The sequence below is a fragment of the Marmota monax genome, unplaced genomic scaffold (assembly GCF_021218885.2).
Source record: "Marmota monax isolate L192 unplaced genomic scaffold, Marmota_monax_Labrador192_F-V1.1 WCK01_AAM20220418_F8-fsc00078, whole genome shotgun sequence".
Lineage (NCBI taxonomy): Eukaryota > Metazoa > Chordata > Mammalia > Rodentia > Sciuridae > Marmota > Marmota monax.
The window spans coordinates 6137784-6154289 of NW_026694865.1; the positions used below are offsets into that span (position 1 = coordinate 6137784).

Below are 16506 nucleotides of genomic sequence, written 5' to 3' on the forward strand. Positions count from 1 at the left end.
CTGAAATACAAAGGTGCTAGTACAGATATTTTTCTGTTTGTTTATTTATTTATTTATTTATTTATTTATTGGTATTAGGGATTGAACCCAAGGGTGCTTAACCACTGAGCCACATCTCCAGCTCTTTTTATTTTTTATTTTGAGACAGGGTCTTGCTAAGTTGTTTGGAGCTTGCTAAGTTGCTGAGCTGACTTTTGAATCCGCGATCCTCCTGCCTCAGCCTCCCAAGCCACTGGGATGACAGGCATGTGTCACCATGGCTGGCAGATGTTTTCTTTAATCTATCAAATAATCAATTAACTCATTGCCGTATGGTTTAGAATTGAAGTAATGACTCAAGGGTAAATTACACTGTGTGACTATGTCAGCTTTCTGTACGGTTCATTGGTTAAAAAAAAAAAGTCGATGGCTGGGTTTGGTAGGACTCTCACTTTTTGTGATTAGCTAGAGAAGATTCTCCATGTTGTAACCCTAATATTGAGGCTTTAATTACCATTTCACATTTACCATTAGTATTAATTGACCACCATATGAAAGAGTACTATACATAGCATGTTTTTACAGTTTTGAACCCGCCCCCCCTTTTTTTTTTCTTTTTTGTGGTGCTGGGGATTGAATCCATGGCCTTGAGCATGCTAATCGAGTATTCTGCTGCTAAACAAAATCCCCAGTCCCAGTTTTGGAAAGACTTTTAAAGTGATTCCATTTCATAGCTGGAGTAACAGAGATCTTTGTGGTTTTTGCCTGGCAAAACAGAAAAAGCAGACTGAATGATTTAATTTGGATTGCCATATACAATGAAAGTGGTAGAACCAAATGATAAAAGTTTCTAAAAAAAAAAAAAAATTGATGTGAGGGTCTGGGGATATAGCTCAGTAAGTAGAGTGCTTGCCTCACATGCATAAGGCCCTGAGTTCAGTTCCCAGAAACACACACACACAAAATGTGATATACTACAATTCTAGAATCTGAGAATTGCTCAGTTTATTTATTGGAACAATTTCATGTATATTTTAATCAGGAAATAATTTCTTTTCTTCTTTTTTCAGGGAACAAGTTCAATCTTTATAGACCCAAAGAATAATTTCTCAGAGTAGAAGGGAAAGAGGCTAAATTTAGTAAATGCCAAGAAAGAGACTAAATTTAGTAAATGCAACATATATAATTTTATCTTGCAACCTCACTTTTCTTAAGCCAGAAAATATCTTCATTTTTATAAATGAAGAAGCTGAGGCTTTAGTTCACATAGCAGTGAAAATTTGCTTTTCAGAAGTTTCTACCCCATACATTCTTACCAACTGAAGATTCTTTAGGGGTAAACTAGCTCCTCTTGGGATTAAATATTTCTCTTTTATGTTTTCAAAACTTGCCAGTTTGTAATTAACCACCGTGGGTAACTTTTAAACAGAGATTTCAAGGCTTCTTCCCTAGAGATTAAGATTCTGTAGATGTTGAGAGGGGTCCTCAAATCTGTGTTTAACAGTCAGACCAAGGGTGGAGACACTACTTTACTATAATCAATTCAAAGCTGAGGCTTATTTCCTTTGGGAATTCTAATTGGAGGTGGGGACTTGGAAGTAGAAAATATGAAAGAAAAGAGTAAAAAGAAGAGTTTGCACTTATACATAATTTACCAAGCAAACAACTGTTGAGTCATATAACTGCCAGGCTCAGAAAATACAGATGACTATCACCGTCTCCTCTCCTTGGAGCTTTACTTACAGGCCTTGGAGTATAACAAACCTTTCTTCTCTTGTTTTTGCCTACCCACAATAAAAAATCTCTTCAGAATGTGTCTTTTTTGAATGCCAAGGACCTGTGTGTACACATTAAAACTTGTGTGTACACATTAAAACCTGTGTCATCTTCATCCTAAAGAGTTTTGTTTGGTCTCAGGTTATTTTGTTTAAATCTTCACTTATATACTAGTAAGTATGTAAACATCTTTTTTCTTGCTTTTTGGTCACTTGTAATTCCTTTGTGAATGGCTCATTTAGGTAATTGTTCATTTAAAAATTTTTTTCAGGGGCTGGAGCTGTAGTTCAGTGGTAGAGCGCCTGCCTTGCACGTGTGAGGCACTGGATTCAATCCTTAGCACCACATAAAAATAAATAAAAATATTGTGTCCATCTACAACTAAAAAAAATTTAAAAAAATTTTTTTCATTATTTTAAATTACTTAAATACATATATATAATCTCCTTTTAAAAAATTAGACATTATAGATAAAGTTAAGGTTTTGGAAATATATCTTTATTGAACATAATGCTTTTTGAAAAAATATAAGTGGTCTGTTTTTCATATATTTTGCAAATTGCTTCTCTTCACTAAAAGCAATGTTTTGTCTTTCTGGAATTCTTTTAGGCAAACTTCTTATTAAAGAGATACATTCTCTATAGTATCTTAAGCAGCAATTAATTTATGCCTTCTTAAGAGAGGTTCATATCGTATTTGTAATCCCTTCATATATTGACATCAGATAATACTTTTTTTTTTTGGTGGTGGTGGGATTTGAACACAGGGCCTTATACATGCAAGGCAAGCAGTCTACCAACTGAGCTATATCCCCAGACCCCCTAAAAGCAATGTTTTGAGAATAATATATATTAATACATGTAGGCTTCATTCTTTCACTTTTAAGATTTTTAATTCATTTACATATGATACAATTCATCATTTTAAAACATACAGTTCAGTGACTAATATAATATATTCCTAAGTTGTACAATGAATTCTCTAATTCCAGAACATTTTCATCATCCCAGAAAGAAATCTCATAGCTCTTAGTAGTCATTTTTCACCTTCCTCTCCTCCTAGCCATGGCAACCATTAACCTAGTTTCTGTCTCTGAATTTGTTCTGGATATTTCATAGTGGTATTATACAATAGATGGCATTTTTGTCTGGTTTCTTTCAGTTAGCATATTTTCAAGGTTCATCCCAGTTGTGGCATGTATCAATATTTCATTGTCTTTTTATATATATGTATATCTTTATTTATTTTTATGTGGTGCTGAGGATCGAACCCAGTGCCTCATGCATGCAAAACAAGTGCTCTACCACTGAGCCATAACCCCAGCCCCATATTTCATTGTCTTTTTAAAAAAATATGTATTATTATTATTTTTTTAGTTGTAGCTGGACAAAGTACCTTTATTTATTTATTTTTATATGGTCTGAGGATCGAACCCAGCGCCTCGCATGTGCTAGGTGAGCATTCTACTGCTAAGCCACAACCCCAGCCCCTCATTGTCTTTTGTGGCTGAAAATATCCCATTTTTAGCCATGCATCTTTTAATGAACATTTGGATTGTTTCTTCTCATTGGCTATTGTGAGTAATGTTTCTATGAACATTCATGCATAAGTTTTTGTGTGGACATACATTTTTACTTCTTTTGGGTAGATAGGAATGGAATTTCTGAGTCAGCTGGTAACTGTTTAGTTTTTATAGAATTGCCAGACTGTTTTCTACAGCATTTGTGCCATCTTACAATTGATCAGTATATGAAGATTCCAGTTTCTCCACATCTTCTTTACTGCTTACTTTTTATTCATAGTGGCTGTTTAATAATATTCAATGGTGGTTTTTAATTTGTATTTCCCTGGTGACTAATGATGATCATAATTTTTTCATGTGATTATTGGCCATTTGTGTATCTTTTTTGGAAGAATAGCTATTTAAATCCTTTCTCCATTTAAAAATTGGCTTATCTTCTTGTTGAAGAGTTCTTCATATATTTTTGATGCTAGACCCATATCCAGATACATGATTTGCAAGTATTCTTTCTGTGGGTAGTTTTTTCTTTTAAATGTTGTATAGCAAAAGTCAACAAATTTTTACTGTATAAGGCCAAATAGTAAATATTTTAGGCTGTATGGGACATTTGGTCTCTGTTACAACTATTCTACTCTGCAATTGAAGTGCAGAAGCAACAGTAGATAATGTAAATGAATAAATGTGGCTGCTCCTATGAATTTTTGTATGTAAACACTTAGATTTGAATTTTTTATGACTTTTGTTGTCATTTTTCAGTTTTTTAAAAATGCGAAAACTATTTTAGCTCATGGGTCCTGAAGTACACTTCCATCTTAAGAGAATAGTTGTAGAGATTTTGCTGTTTTCTTAGCTGATATTGACATCAGGTATTCTTGTTTGATGTTGTGGAAATAAAATACAATTTGTATAGGTACCATATGAATATGTAGAAAATGATCAGAAATTAGGGAGGTACAAAGAAAATCTAAGAATGTTTTTATTATTTTCTTTTACCTATTAAAAATAATTTATCAAACAAGAAGTTTCTTTTATTTAAGATAGAGCCTTTAGTTATTTTTATTTATGTAATACTTATGAAGGCTTGCTTACTTATGTGTCTGTTGAGGTTTGTATTAAACATTATTACATTGGCTTGAAGATTTTATTTTGGACCTTGAAATGTATTTGGAATCATGAGGAACTTTGATTTAAACAAATCTCTCGGTGTTGAGGGTGTAACTCAGTGGTAGACCACTTGCCTAGCATGCATAAGTGTGTTATTTCATTCCCAGCACCACACACAGAAAACACAAAACAGAAACAAAAACCAAAGAAAAAAAGAAAGAAAGAAAAAAATCTTCTGAGAAGGTTTTCACTAAGGTGGTCGCTCTTGTTTTTGGCATATTCTGCAAGCATATTTATTGGTGTCAGTATTATAGAAAGGACTAAAGTATGATACTTGTAGTAATCATTTAAAGGAAAAAAGTGTGTATTCTCTGGTAATTTAACAAAATTAAATTTTGTGCCCTCCCCTTGAGGAGTTAAAAAAAAAGCCTTTAAATTCTTATATTTTTTCTTTATATAGCATTTTTTGTCTTTCTACAATGTCAGAATTTATTGAATAACAATGAATTCACAGGCTACATCAATTTCTTCAGCTTTAATTTACTGAGTACTCTTGACCCTTATGTAGCATTTTGATAAATAAAATTCATTCCTTGAACTTGGGTATATGTGGAACATGTTTCACTGTAAAATTATATTGCAAATACAGTATTCAAGTTGAATTTAAACAGTCTTTCCACAGCAAGCAAAGAGAGATGTGATATGTTGATGTGTAATCTCTTTCCCTGTGACCTATTTATCTTGGAGAAATATTTTGTTCTTATGTTCTTAGGCCACATTTTCCTGTCACACAGCCCAAACTAGATCAGAGGCGTCTCTGCTCCTTCTTTCCTTGTTTACCATCAGTAACAGTTGTAAACTGTTGCCTCATTATAAAATAAGGTGTTGGCTCTCTTCCCATTGATGGGAAATGGTGGTTACGTATTTGGGCTTGTGTTAATTGCAAGTACTTGGACTGGCTCGATCTTTTTCTTTAGGTTAACATTTATAGGTGATCATTAAATAGAAAACATGTATGAGCTCTCCTGGAATTTAAAGTTTTTTTTTTTTAATATTTATTTTTTAGTTGGACACAGTATCTTTATTTATTTTTATGTGGTGCTGAGGATCGAACCAAGTGCCTTGCACTGCTAGGCAAGTGCTTTACCGCTGAGCCACAACCCCAGCCCTGAGTTTAAAGTTTTATGCTAGAATTTATCCAGGTTGTATTCTTTAATTGCCTTGTGTTTAAGATTGGAAAAATAAAAATTAAATTGATTGATTTAATAGTGAGTTCTATTTTTTTAAATATGGAATTTTCTATTCTTTTCATTCAGATTATTATTTTTAAAATATTTTTTAGTTGTCAATGGACCTTTATTTTACTTACTCATATATGGTGCTAAGAATTGAACCCAGTGCCTCACACATGCTAGGCAAGTGCTCTACCACTGAGCCACAACCCCAGCTCTCATTTAAATTATTTTGTGAAGATTAGATGTGCTTGTCAGTTATTAGGTGTGCTTGCTTGGTAATTATGGATAGGTAATACTATTTATAATTTTCCCAAAGAAGAAAAATTTTCAGTTTTTCTTAAAATTCATTTTGTCTTTTGTTTTTTACCTATCTAACTGGATCTCTCTCTCTCTCTCTCTCTCTCTCTCTCTCTCTCTCTCTCACACACACACACACACACACACACACACAAATATCCCACAAAATTGTATTATCTAGACATTCCAAATCGGTATTCATTATATGCACTTATATGGGATGCTCTACCATGCTGCTTTCTGAGGTCCCTGGTTACCAATAACAGGATTAGGCTTGGAGAATGTCAAAAACATATGTCCATAAGTCTACATTACATATATAGCCAAATTTTAAAAAAAGAGAAAGGGGGGAAAAGTCACTTTTGGTTTAACACAAGATAAATTATAGGGCTGAGATTGTGGCTCGGAGGTAGAGCACTTGCCTAGCATGTATGAGGCACTGGGTTGGATCCTCAGCACCACATAAAATAAAAAATAAAGATACTGTATTCACCTGTAACTAAAAAATAAATATTAAAAAAAAGATAAACTATAGCTGATGATTTTGAAGCCCATTTTATCCTCATTTTGTTGCTTTCAAAAACTATGATTATCTTTAAATCAAATCAATATAACCAAGGTTATTTTGTTAGTTTCTTAGTGATTTTTCAATCAGAAAAAATAGGAATTAGAGGCTGGGGATGTGGCTTAGTGGTAGAGTGCTTGTCTGGCATGCATGAGGTCCTGGGTTTGATTCCCAGCACTGGGGGAAAAAAAAAAGAAAAATTAGAATTAGTGGAGTAATTAGGGTAAATTATGAAATATTTTGAAATGTTTACCAAGTCACAGTTTGGAATTTTTCATAATAAAACAGTGGAAAAATACTTTAATCTATTTGTGCTTGACTTTTGTTCACTGTTCATTCAAATACTTAGTAAAATATGATTTCTGAATATTCTCAAAGTGGTTTTTGAAACTGTCTTTAATGAATAGGAAGTTGAAATAATCTCAAAATGAAATATATCACAAAATGGAAGCAACCTAGTAAAATGAATAAAGAGTTTACTGAATTCATCTGTCCTTGTAATATACTTCTTATATACATGAGGCTATTATCATGGCTAGTGGAGTGAACTGTAGCTTACTCTTTGTCACTGCATAAATTTTCATTTACCTGAGTCTTTTGTTTTTGTTTTTGTTTTTAATTTTTAAAATTTGTTCAAGTTAGTTATACATGACAGTAGAATGCATGTACTTTGATATGTCATACATAAATGCAGTATAATTTTCATTTTTCTGATGATACATGTTGTATCACATTGGTCATGCAGTCTACAGTGAGTTTTTAAGGTTAAAAAACACTATTGGGATTATTTTTAAATGTTCCTTTGCTGATTTCTGTTTTCTTTTTCAGCATCCACCCGCTTTGTAAAGTGTGAAAAATGCCATCATTTTTTTGTTGTCCTATCTGAAGCAGACTCAAAGAAAAGCATAATTAAAGAACCGGAATCAGCTGCAGAAGCTGTAAAATTGGCATTCCAACAGAAACCTCCTCCTCCCCCTAAGAAGGTATAGGTTTTAGCTTGGTCTTTTATAATATTTTGTCTTGGAAACATTACATTATTTTCCTTTCTCATGTTTATACTGAATCCTAACACTGGTATATAAATAAGTATTGTAATTTTTTGTTGTTGTTACCAGGAACTGAACCCAGTATGCTCTACCACTAAGCTTTATCCTCAGTCCTTTTTATAATTCTTTTTATTTTGAGACAGGAGGGTTTAACTTAGTTTTAGAGGCTGTCTGCAAACTTGCAATCCCCCTGCCCCAGAATTCCCAAGTCACTAGAATTACTGGTGTGTGCCACTATGCTTAGCTATAAGTTCTTTTTCAAAAGCTGTAAATGGACATGTGTCTTTATTATGAAATAAGATACCTTTATTTATTTATTTCTATGTGGTTCTCAGAATCAAACCCAATGCCTCACACGTGCCAGGCAAGTGCTCTACCACTGAGCCACACAACCCCAGACCTATAAGTTCTTACTATAGGCTGTATCTGACTAAATTGTTAACTGAGATTTGGTAGTTGGAATTTACATTTGGAGTCCATTGCTTTTTCCCTTGTCATGATTACCATACTTAGTATTAATGAAATATATTTGGATGATTATTAAAATGGTATTAATACCTAGTCTGAAATAATATCCTTAAAAAAGTTCAGCTATTAACTTATTTTGTTAGCTTGGGCCCCTAAGTAACATGAGTTTGCAATTATTCCCCCTTAAATTAGTCTATTTTATGGTAGAAAGGCTTTTAGTATAACAGTGTCAAGTAATTTTTTTTCACAATCACTACTAGGGCTGCCCTGTATATAATCATGGCTTTTGTGGTGTGGGCTCTTGCCAGAAGTCTCAAATAGAGTGTGGTTTGGTTCTGTGAAACATGGCAGAGTGTGCACATGGTAGCTCCTTTGGGCACATGATGTGTGGTTTTAAAGAACCAGGAGCCCCTGCCTCCTGGACTTGTACTTACTCCTCTGTGTCTCAGATATGTGTACACTTAAATTATTTCTCACTCTGCCTCAGTGTATCTTTTTTTTAAACTATATCTTATACTATGTATTTGTCTCTATTCCCAAATGTGCTGTGACAGATTTGGAGATTCATATATTTAATTTGTGAGAAGCATATTATATTTTTTAAAATCTATAATAAAATTTAGTTGTGTAGCAGCTAAAGCATTTGTCATGTAACAGTAATGTCATGGAAAATGTAGCTAAGAGGAGTTAGGCATGGTGGGGCTGGGGCTGTGGCTCAGTGGTAGAGTGCTTGCCTAGCATGCATTGGGCACTGGTTTCGATCCTCAGCACCACATAAAAATAAAATAAATAAAGATACTATGTCCACCTAAAACTAAAAAATAATTTTTTTTAAAAAAAGAGCTAGTCATGGTGGCACACATCTGTAATTCCATTGACTCAAGAGGCTCAGGCAGGAGAATTGCAAGTTTGAGGCCAACCTGGGCAGCTTAGTGAGATCCTGACTCAAAATGAAAAGTAAAAAGAGCTGGGGATGAAGCTCGGTGGTGTAGAGCATCCCTGGGTTCAATTTTCAGTACCTCATTAAAAGTGTGTGTGTGTGTAGCTATTAAGTTTTGTATCTCTCCTAATTTGTGTAGACTTCAGCTGAGTCAAAGGTTTAGAAACTAAGCAGTTTAACTATTTTCAAGGGTTGGTGATTATTATCAGTTCATTTTTATTCACTAAAAACTGAAGGAATTTACCTTGGGAGGCTGAGGGAGAGGTTGCAAGTTTGAGTCCAGCCTGAACAACTTAGCGAGACCTTGTCTCAAAATGGAAAAGGACTTGGGATATAACTCAGGGGTAAAGTACCCTTGGGTTCAATCTCTTATACTGCAAGGGGGAAAAAAATAAGGCATTTTGGACTGGGGCTGTAGCTCAGTGGTAGAGCACTTGCCTAGCATGCACTAGGCAAGTGAGGCACTGGGTTCGATCCTCAGCACCTCATAAAATAAACAAAAAAAATAAAGGCATTCTGTCCATCTACTTCTACAAAAAATTTTTTAAAAATAAGGCTTTTAGATTGCCACTTAGATGAATGAATGCTTTAAGATTAATATCAGAGTAGTAAAACACATGGAAACTGGTAGTATAACTTATGCCTTTTACTTGTATAATGTCTTATTTCTTTTTGTTTTTCCTTTCTTTCTTTCTTTTTTTTTTTAGGGGGGCTGGTACCAGGGAATGAACTCAGGGGCACTTGGCCACTGAGCCACATCCCCAGCTCTATTTTGTATTTTATTTAGAGACAGGGTCTCACTGAGTTGCTTAGCGACTTGCCGTTGCTGAGGCTGGCTTTGAACTTTCGATCCTCCTCCCTCAGCCTCCCGAGTTGCTGGGATTACAGGTGTGTGCCACCGTGCCTGGCTATCATGTCTCTTTCTGAAAAGGGTAGTTTTATAATATAGTATCTATGAAGAATGTTATGTCCATGTGATTGAGAGAGGTATAGAAAAGATATTTTTAGATTATTTACATTAATGATGATAGGTTTAGATATATGGTGGCATGGTAGGTATTTTAATGACTTTAATATTAACTTAAAAAAAAATAGAATCTATGGCATTATTTACAGAATAGAAATCAGCATAACCCTAATAGGGAACAGTAATACTTTGTTAAGCTAGAAAACTAATGATGTGGTTTTTGTTCATTAAAGATTTAGACCTTTGAATCATTTCTACTTAATGTATCATGTCCTTAGCATTTTATTTTTAATGAGAGTCTGTTCAAATTTAAAACTCTACAAATATGTTTAGCATATAATGTGTATGATTTATGATAACTCATAGTAACTTATTGATACCTAATCATTTTTCAGATATATAACTACCTCGATAAGTATGTTGTTGGCCAGTCATTTGCTAAGAAGGTGCTTTCAGTCGCTGTGTATAATCATTATAAGAGGATATATAATAATATCCCAGCCAATTTGAGACAGCAGGCAGAGGTTGAGAAGCAGACATCATTAACACCTAGAGGTTAGTGCTTTTGATAATTGACCAAAATAGAAATTACTATACTTAGAATTAATCTTTTTTTGTAATTCCTTGCTTTTGTCTTAAAATAATTTTCTGGGGATTGAACACAGGGGTGCTTAACCACTGATCCCTAGCCCTTTTTATTTTTTATTTTAAGATGGGATCTTATTTAAGTTGCTTAGGGCCTCACTAAATTGCTGGAGGCTGGACTCAAAACTTGTGATCTTCCTGCCTCAGCTTCCTAAACTGCTGGGATTACAGGCATATGCCACAATGCCTGCCTAAAATGCTTTTTAGTACAATGTAGCATTGTTCAAAATGCAGGTTGCTTTCCCTTAGTGGATTATGAAGTCATTTTGACAGGATGCTAATAGCATTTTTTTTTTAAAAAAAAAAACTAGGAGTGAATAGAAACTACCAGAGTAGCTGGGCATGGAGGCACATTCCTGTAATTCCAGGAACTTGGAAGGCTGAAGCAGGAGAATTGTGAGTTAGAGGCTCAGCAACTTAATGAGACCCTGTTTCAAAATAAAAAAATAAAATAGCTTATGGTGAAGTGCCCCTGGGTTCAATCTCCAGTACCAAAAGAAAGAAAATGCCAGAGTACATTAACTTGTAGATAAGTTTTAAGTTATGCATATGTGGGTTCTAAGTCACAAAATAAAATATTTCTTGTTAAAGGTCTCAGGAAAAGATGTTTGAAAGGGGTGTGTAGGTCAGTGGTAGAGTGTTTGCCTAGTAAAGGGAGACTCAGCACTACCAGAAAGAAAAAAAATGTTGAAGACCACTGGGGTAAAGATTGAGTTATTGTCTTTGAATTACAGACTTCACCACAACTAGTTCACCATGAAAATATCAGTTCTCTTTTGGATTCAGGATACAGAATTTCATTTGCCTAAGTCAGAGATATGTGGAGATGGTAACTATTAATACAAGATATCTTGCACTCTTTCTTTTGTGGGCCCAAACTACAGAGTGCAAGGTGAAGGGCAAATTTGTAAGTCATTGTAAGTGCAAATTTTATAAATCTTAGATTCTAAATACCAGTATACCATATAATCTCAACTTACTGTGGACAGTAATGTATATTATATAAATAGAATTCTTTCATTAAAAAATAACTATGAATAAAATGTAAATATTTAACTCTATTTTGTTTTTCAGAGAGTCCTGATTTCTGATTTATATCTACAGTCTGTCCTTTTAGGTTCTTTTTTGTCATTACTATACAATTTGAGAAAGTTCTGCTAAATACTTAAATTTATAACTCTATAATATCTTTTGATTACCTTGAGTGCTGGCTGCTAAATAAACAACTTATTTCAGTGAAGACACTTGTTCATCTGTTGAACTGCAGAATAGTTATGTGATAGTATCAGTTACTTTATTTTTAGAAAGTGTGAGTCATAACTAATGGAAGACTTGGAACCTTCATTTTTATAAGGTCCAAATGGCACTGTCTAGTCATGGAGCAAAAATTTTTCTGTTTCCTTTAGTCAGTAAGTTAATATTGTTTTAGGTACTGAAAGAGCAACAGTTGTGATATTCATAATATGAATGATTTTTAACTCTTATTGAGAATTTAAATCATTATACTCATAATAGATGCCTATTTTTAATCTGACAAATGTGAATATTAGCAACCAGGCAGTCATCATTAAACCTGGTTTGGTTTTGTTTAATATAGAAAGGATATAGTGTACAAATTTTTTCATTTCCAGGAACTTGGAAGGCTGAAGTGAAAAGCTAAAAACAATGTTAATGAATACATCTGTTAAATATATTTGAAAGAGGGCAAGAGATGGGATACTCATTGTTCTCCAAAACTAAACTAATATGTAATATTTTCACATGTTACTATTTCCATCTTTTTCTTAGAGTTAGAAATAAGAAGACGGGAAGATGAGTACAGATTTACAAGTAAGTGATCTCTCAGATCCTCCTCTGTAATCTTCCTTCCTTTTGAGATTTACCTTAGTCAAATGTCTCAACATTTGATAGTAATGATAAACATATATTTCATTGTATACCAGAAAGATGTGTATTTTTTAAATGTGTTTATCATACATGGTTGATACTAAGTTGGGAACAGTTTATCATACCTAATTTGTGTAGTTGGGTTATTTCAAGTAGTTGATTTTATCTTTTCTGTTATGACACTCTTAAAGCATAGCTTGGAGAAATACAAAGTATTTTATGTAGTTTTTCTCTATAAATATAAATACATTAACAGGTTCTTTTTAAAATCTGTAGTTTGCTATTTTATATCTTTGGTTAAAAAATAATAATAAAATAAAGATATAAAATTAGAGTTGGCCTGCTTTAAGTGATTAGAACTTTAATAGAGGGCAAAGTATCTTCCAGCTACTCTTTGCTCCATTTCTTTTTTGGTATTTATGAAATTTAAAGTCTTGCAAATTATGAATAAGCCCCAGTTCATTGTTTCTAGCTCTTTGCACCTATAATTATCAGATAGTCTGATGGAGGGTTTGGAATTGGACCTAATACATCAAAGAGAGTCTTATACCATTGAAATTTATACCATTCTTTTGGCTGCTGCACAGAAGGTGAAGGTTCCAGAGGTGTCATAATAAGGTTAACATGTTTTTCTGCTTTATTAATTGAAATAACAGAGGAAAATTGACAGTTTGATACTTGCACCTTTGCCTTTGAACCAAGCAGTACTATATATCAACTCTTTAAAGTATACTACACATACATTTGAGCCATTATAATATAACTGTTTTATCACCTCTGGCATGAATTTTCTGCATATAAGAAAAGTATATTTGTCACTAGTTATTTTTAAATCTATGGAAATGCTGATATATTGTGCATGATAAAATTAAGAAATTTAACCAATTTCAATAGAATTAGATTATATAAAAATGTAAGATCTAAATAATAAACTAAGTGCATGTATAATCTATATTTCATAGTCCAAAAATATAATTACATATTGACTCAGCAGTATATTCATAAGTATACTGATGGCTAGTAGAACTGGTATGAATTAGTAAAGAAAGTCTGTAGTGAGTATTTTGAAAGACCTGTCTTGTAATACATGTAGTAATTTAATGTTATTAAATGTTAACAATTGACAGTATTGAATAACTTAGGTAAAAGCAATTTACTTGTTTTAATGTATCATTATGTACAGTTTAGTAAAGTCTTACATAGGATTTTAGGTTCTAAGTTAGGCCACTAGACCAAAATCATATATAATCAAAATTATTCTCCTGAAACCCTTTGGAAATCTCTTGGAGATCAGCATACAACTTTTATACCGATATAACTTTTTTTCCTCTATCATTGGAACATAATATTGTTTCTTTCTTTTTTTTTTTTTTTTTTTGGTACTGGAGATTGAACTCAGGGGCACTGAACCAATGAGCCACACCCCCAGTCCTATTTTGTATTTTATTTAGAGACAGGGTCTCACTAAGTTGCTTAGCACTTTCCTTTTGTTGAGGTTGGCTTTGAACTTGAAATCCTCCTGCCTCAGCCTCTTGAGTCTCTGGGATTACAGGTGTGTGCCACCATGCCTGGCAAATTATTCCTCTTTTTAAAAATTTGAATCATTGAGTAAATTAAACACCTATTATGTAGTTAATATAGCATTTGTAATTTTGTTCAAATTATTTATCTGAATCATTTTTTTTCCATTGAGCACAGCTAAAATGCAGCCAGATCCCCTTCCACATTGTCACAATTCCTAAGTAGATTTTTCTGAAATTAAAAAAAAAGATTTTACCAATAATTTAATTAAACTCATATAGGAGAGTGAGTTTTCTTACCTGATGCAGATTATGAATTTTTCACAAATCATTATCTCTCAAATGGAGCACAACTTAAATTCAAATGTTAGTTGAGCACAAATTTGATGACTAGATTAACCCTTTACCTTAAGTATGAAGAGAGTTTAAAAGTGACAGCCAGATGGAATAGGACCATAATAAGGTATGTCTACTGAACCATGTTTGATTAAATTAATGCATTGAAAAAGCACTGATATTTTTAACCCATTTCTTAGAAACAACTTAAAAATAAATCCAGAAATATAAACAAGTATGATATTTCTCAAATGATTTCTCAAATGCTAAGAACCAGGAATAATCTAGATATTTACAATTTTGGATAATCTTTAAAAATTAGTTGGATTCTTTCCCTCAACCAAGAGAAAGTGAGAATGAAGATTGATTTTGGGGGGCTGGGGCTGTAGCTCAGTGGCAGAGCACTTGCCTAGCATGTCTGAGACATTGGATTTGATCCTTAGCATTGCATAAAAAAAATAAATAAAATAAAATAAAGGCATGCTTTCCATCTACAACTACAAAAAATTTTTTTGTAAAAGATTCATTCTTTTTTTAAAAAAGATTCTGGGATTGTGGCTCAGTGGTAGAGTGCTCGCCTTGCATGTGCGAGACTCTGGGTTCGATCCTCAGCACCACATACAAAAATAAACTAGTGAAATAAAGGTGTTATGTCCAACTACAATTAAAAAAAAAAAAAAAAAAAATATATATATATATATATATATATATATATATATATATAAAAAGAAATCACAGTTCTTTCTTAGTTATTTCTACATGACACCACAGGGATGTCTTTAAAAAAAAAAAAAGAGATTCATTTTGGTAGGGACCTGAGCTGATAAACTGATACTTACCAGCAATATTAATCCTGTCTAATTAGGCATTGTATCTATATTGAACGGACTAGAGAGCTCCCTTTTGAGACCTGTCAAAATCAGAGATTCAGATAGGGCCAGGAATAGTGAGACTTAACCATGTTTTATATTTTTTTATTTTTTAAATATTTATTTATTTATGTATCTTTTTAGTTTTAGGTGGATACATTAGTTTGTTTTTATGTGGTGCCGAGGATGGAACCCAGTGCCTCATGCATGCTAGGCGAGCACTCTACCACTGAGCCACCACTCCAACCCCTTTATTTTTTGTTTTTGTTTTTTTGGATACTCATACAGTCATTTCGAGATGTGAAAGAAACTATAAAGGTCATATGTTTTAGTATTTTCCCATTGTAAATATGGAAGCAGGTCCAGGAAAGTTAAGTGTCTTTCCATGGTCCCATATCCCTGAAGCAACAGAATTGAGACTAGAATCCAATTGTTTTTTCCTCTTTCCATTCATCATTTCTCTTGCTGAAAAAAAATAATAACATCCCATTTTCATCTTTCAGCATGCCCCCAAATCAATTGCATTTTATCTACTCTTTTCAATTTTGTGTTTGAAATCAATAGGACAGGTATTATTGCTATTTGAATCACAGTGAACATTGTGCCATAAACATACACTTGCCAAGGATCATATAGCTATTTGTGTTGTACATTTAGCTAAAGATTTCTGACTCTTAGCACTATTACTGCCTTCCTTTGGGTGAAATATCATTCTTTAACATTTATTAAATAATGAGGGTGGGAAGAATCCATTTTCTTTCCTTGATTCTTTGTATAATTTTGTGTTGTACCTTTCTTGCTAGACATAATTGGAGTTTTTTTTTTTCCTTTTTTAGATAAGAAAAAATGTTGACATTTAAATTTTTCTAAATTGGAATTTAGTTTTAGATATAGAGTTTTATGGAGCCTATTTTCAAGAAAATTCAGATGCAGCTCTAGTAATTCCTTTGGCTTTTTTTTCAGAATTGCTTCAGATTGCTGGAATTAGCCCACATGGTAATGCTTTAGGAGCATCAATGCAGCAACAGGTAAATCAACAAATACCTCAGGAAAAACGAGGAGGTGAAGTATTGGATTCTTCTCATGATGATATAAAACTTGAAAAAAGTAATATTTTGCTGCTTGGACCAACTGGGTCAGGTAAATAACTTCCTGGGAAATTTTACTAGTGACTTAAAAAAATAGAATATAAATGATTCTGTAATTTATATCTGTGATTGAGGGATTCTGGATTTTATGAAGAAAATTTAAGACTGATTTTCTAAATACATTGTCAGTTTTCTTGTTTAGGCTTCAAGCTGACCTTGAGATGTTAGTATTGACCTTCTGGCCAATTCCTAACTTCTTAAC

At 33.1% G+C, this 16506-nt stretch overlaps 1 protein-coding gene across 1 annotated transcript in view; it reads left to right on the forward strand.

Annotated features, from left to right (window-relative positions):
• Positions 1-16506, forward strand: part of Clpx (caseinolytic mitochondrial matrix peptidase chaperone subunit X) — a 37406-nt gene that overhangs the window by 8507 nt on the left and 12393 nt on the right. Inside the window, exons 4-7 of the mRNA XM_046426594.2 lie at positions 7307-7461; positions 10295-10454; positions 12333-12374; positions 16120-16296. Coding sequence (XP_046282550.1) covers positions 7307-7461; positions 10295-10454; positions 12333-12374; positions 16120-16296 — 534 coding nt within the window. The remainder of the gene's footprint in view (positions 1-7306; positions 7462-10294; positions 10455-12332; positions 12375-16119; positions 16297-16506) is intronic.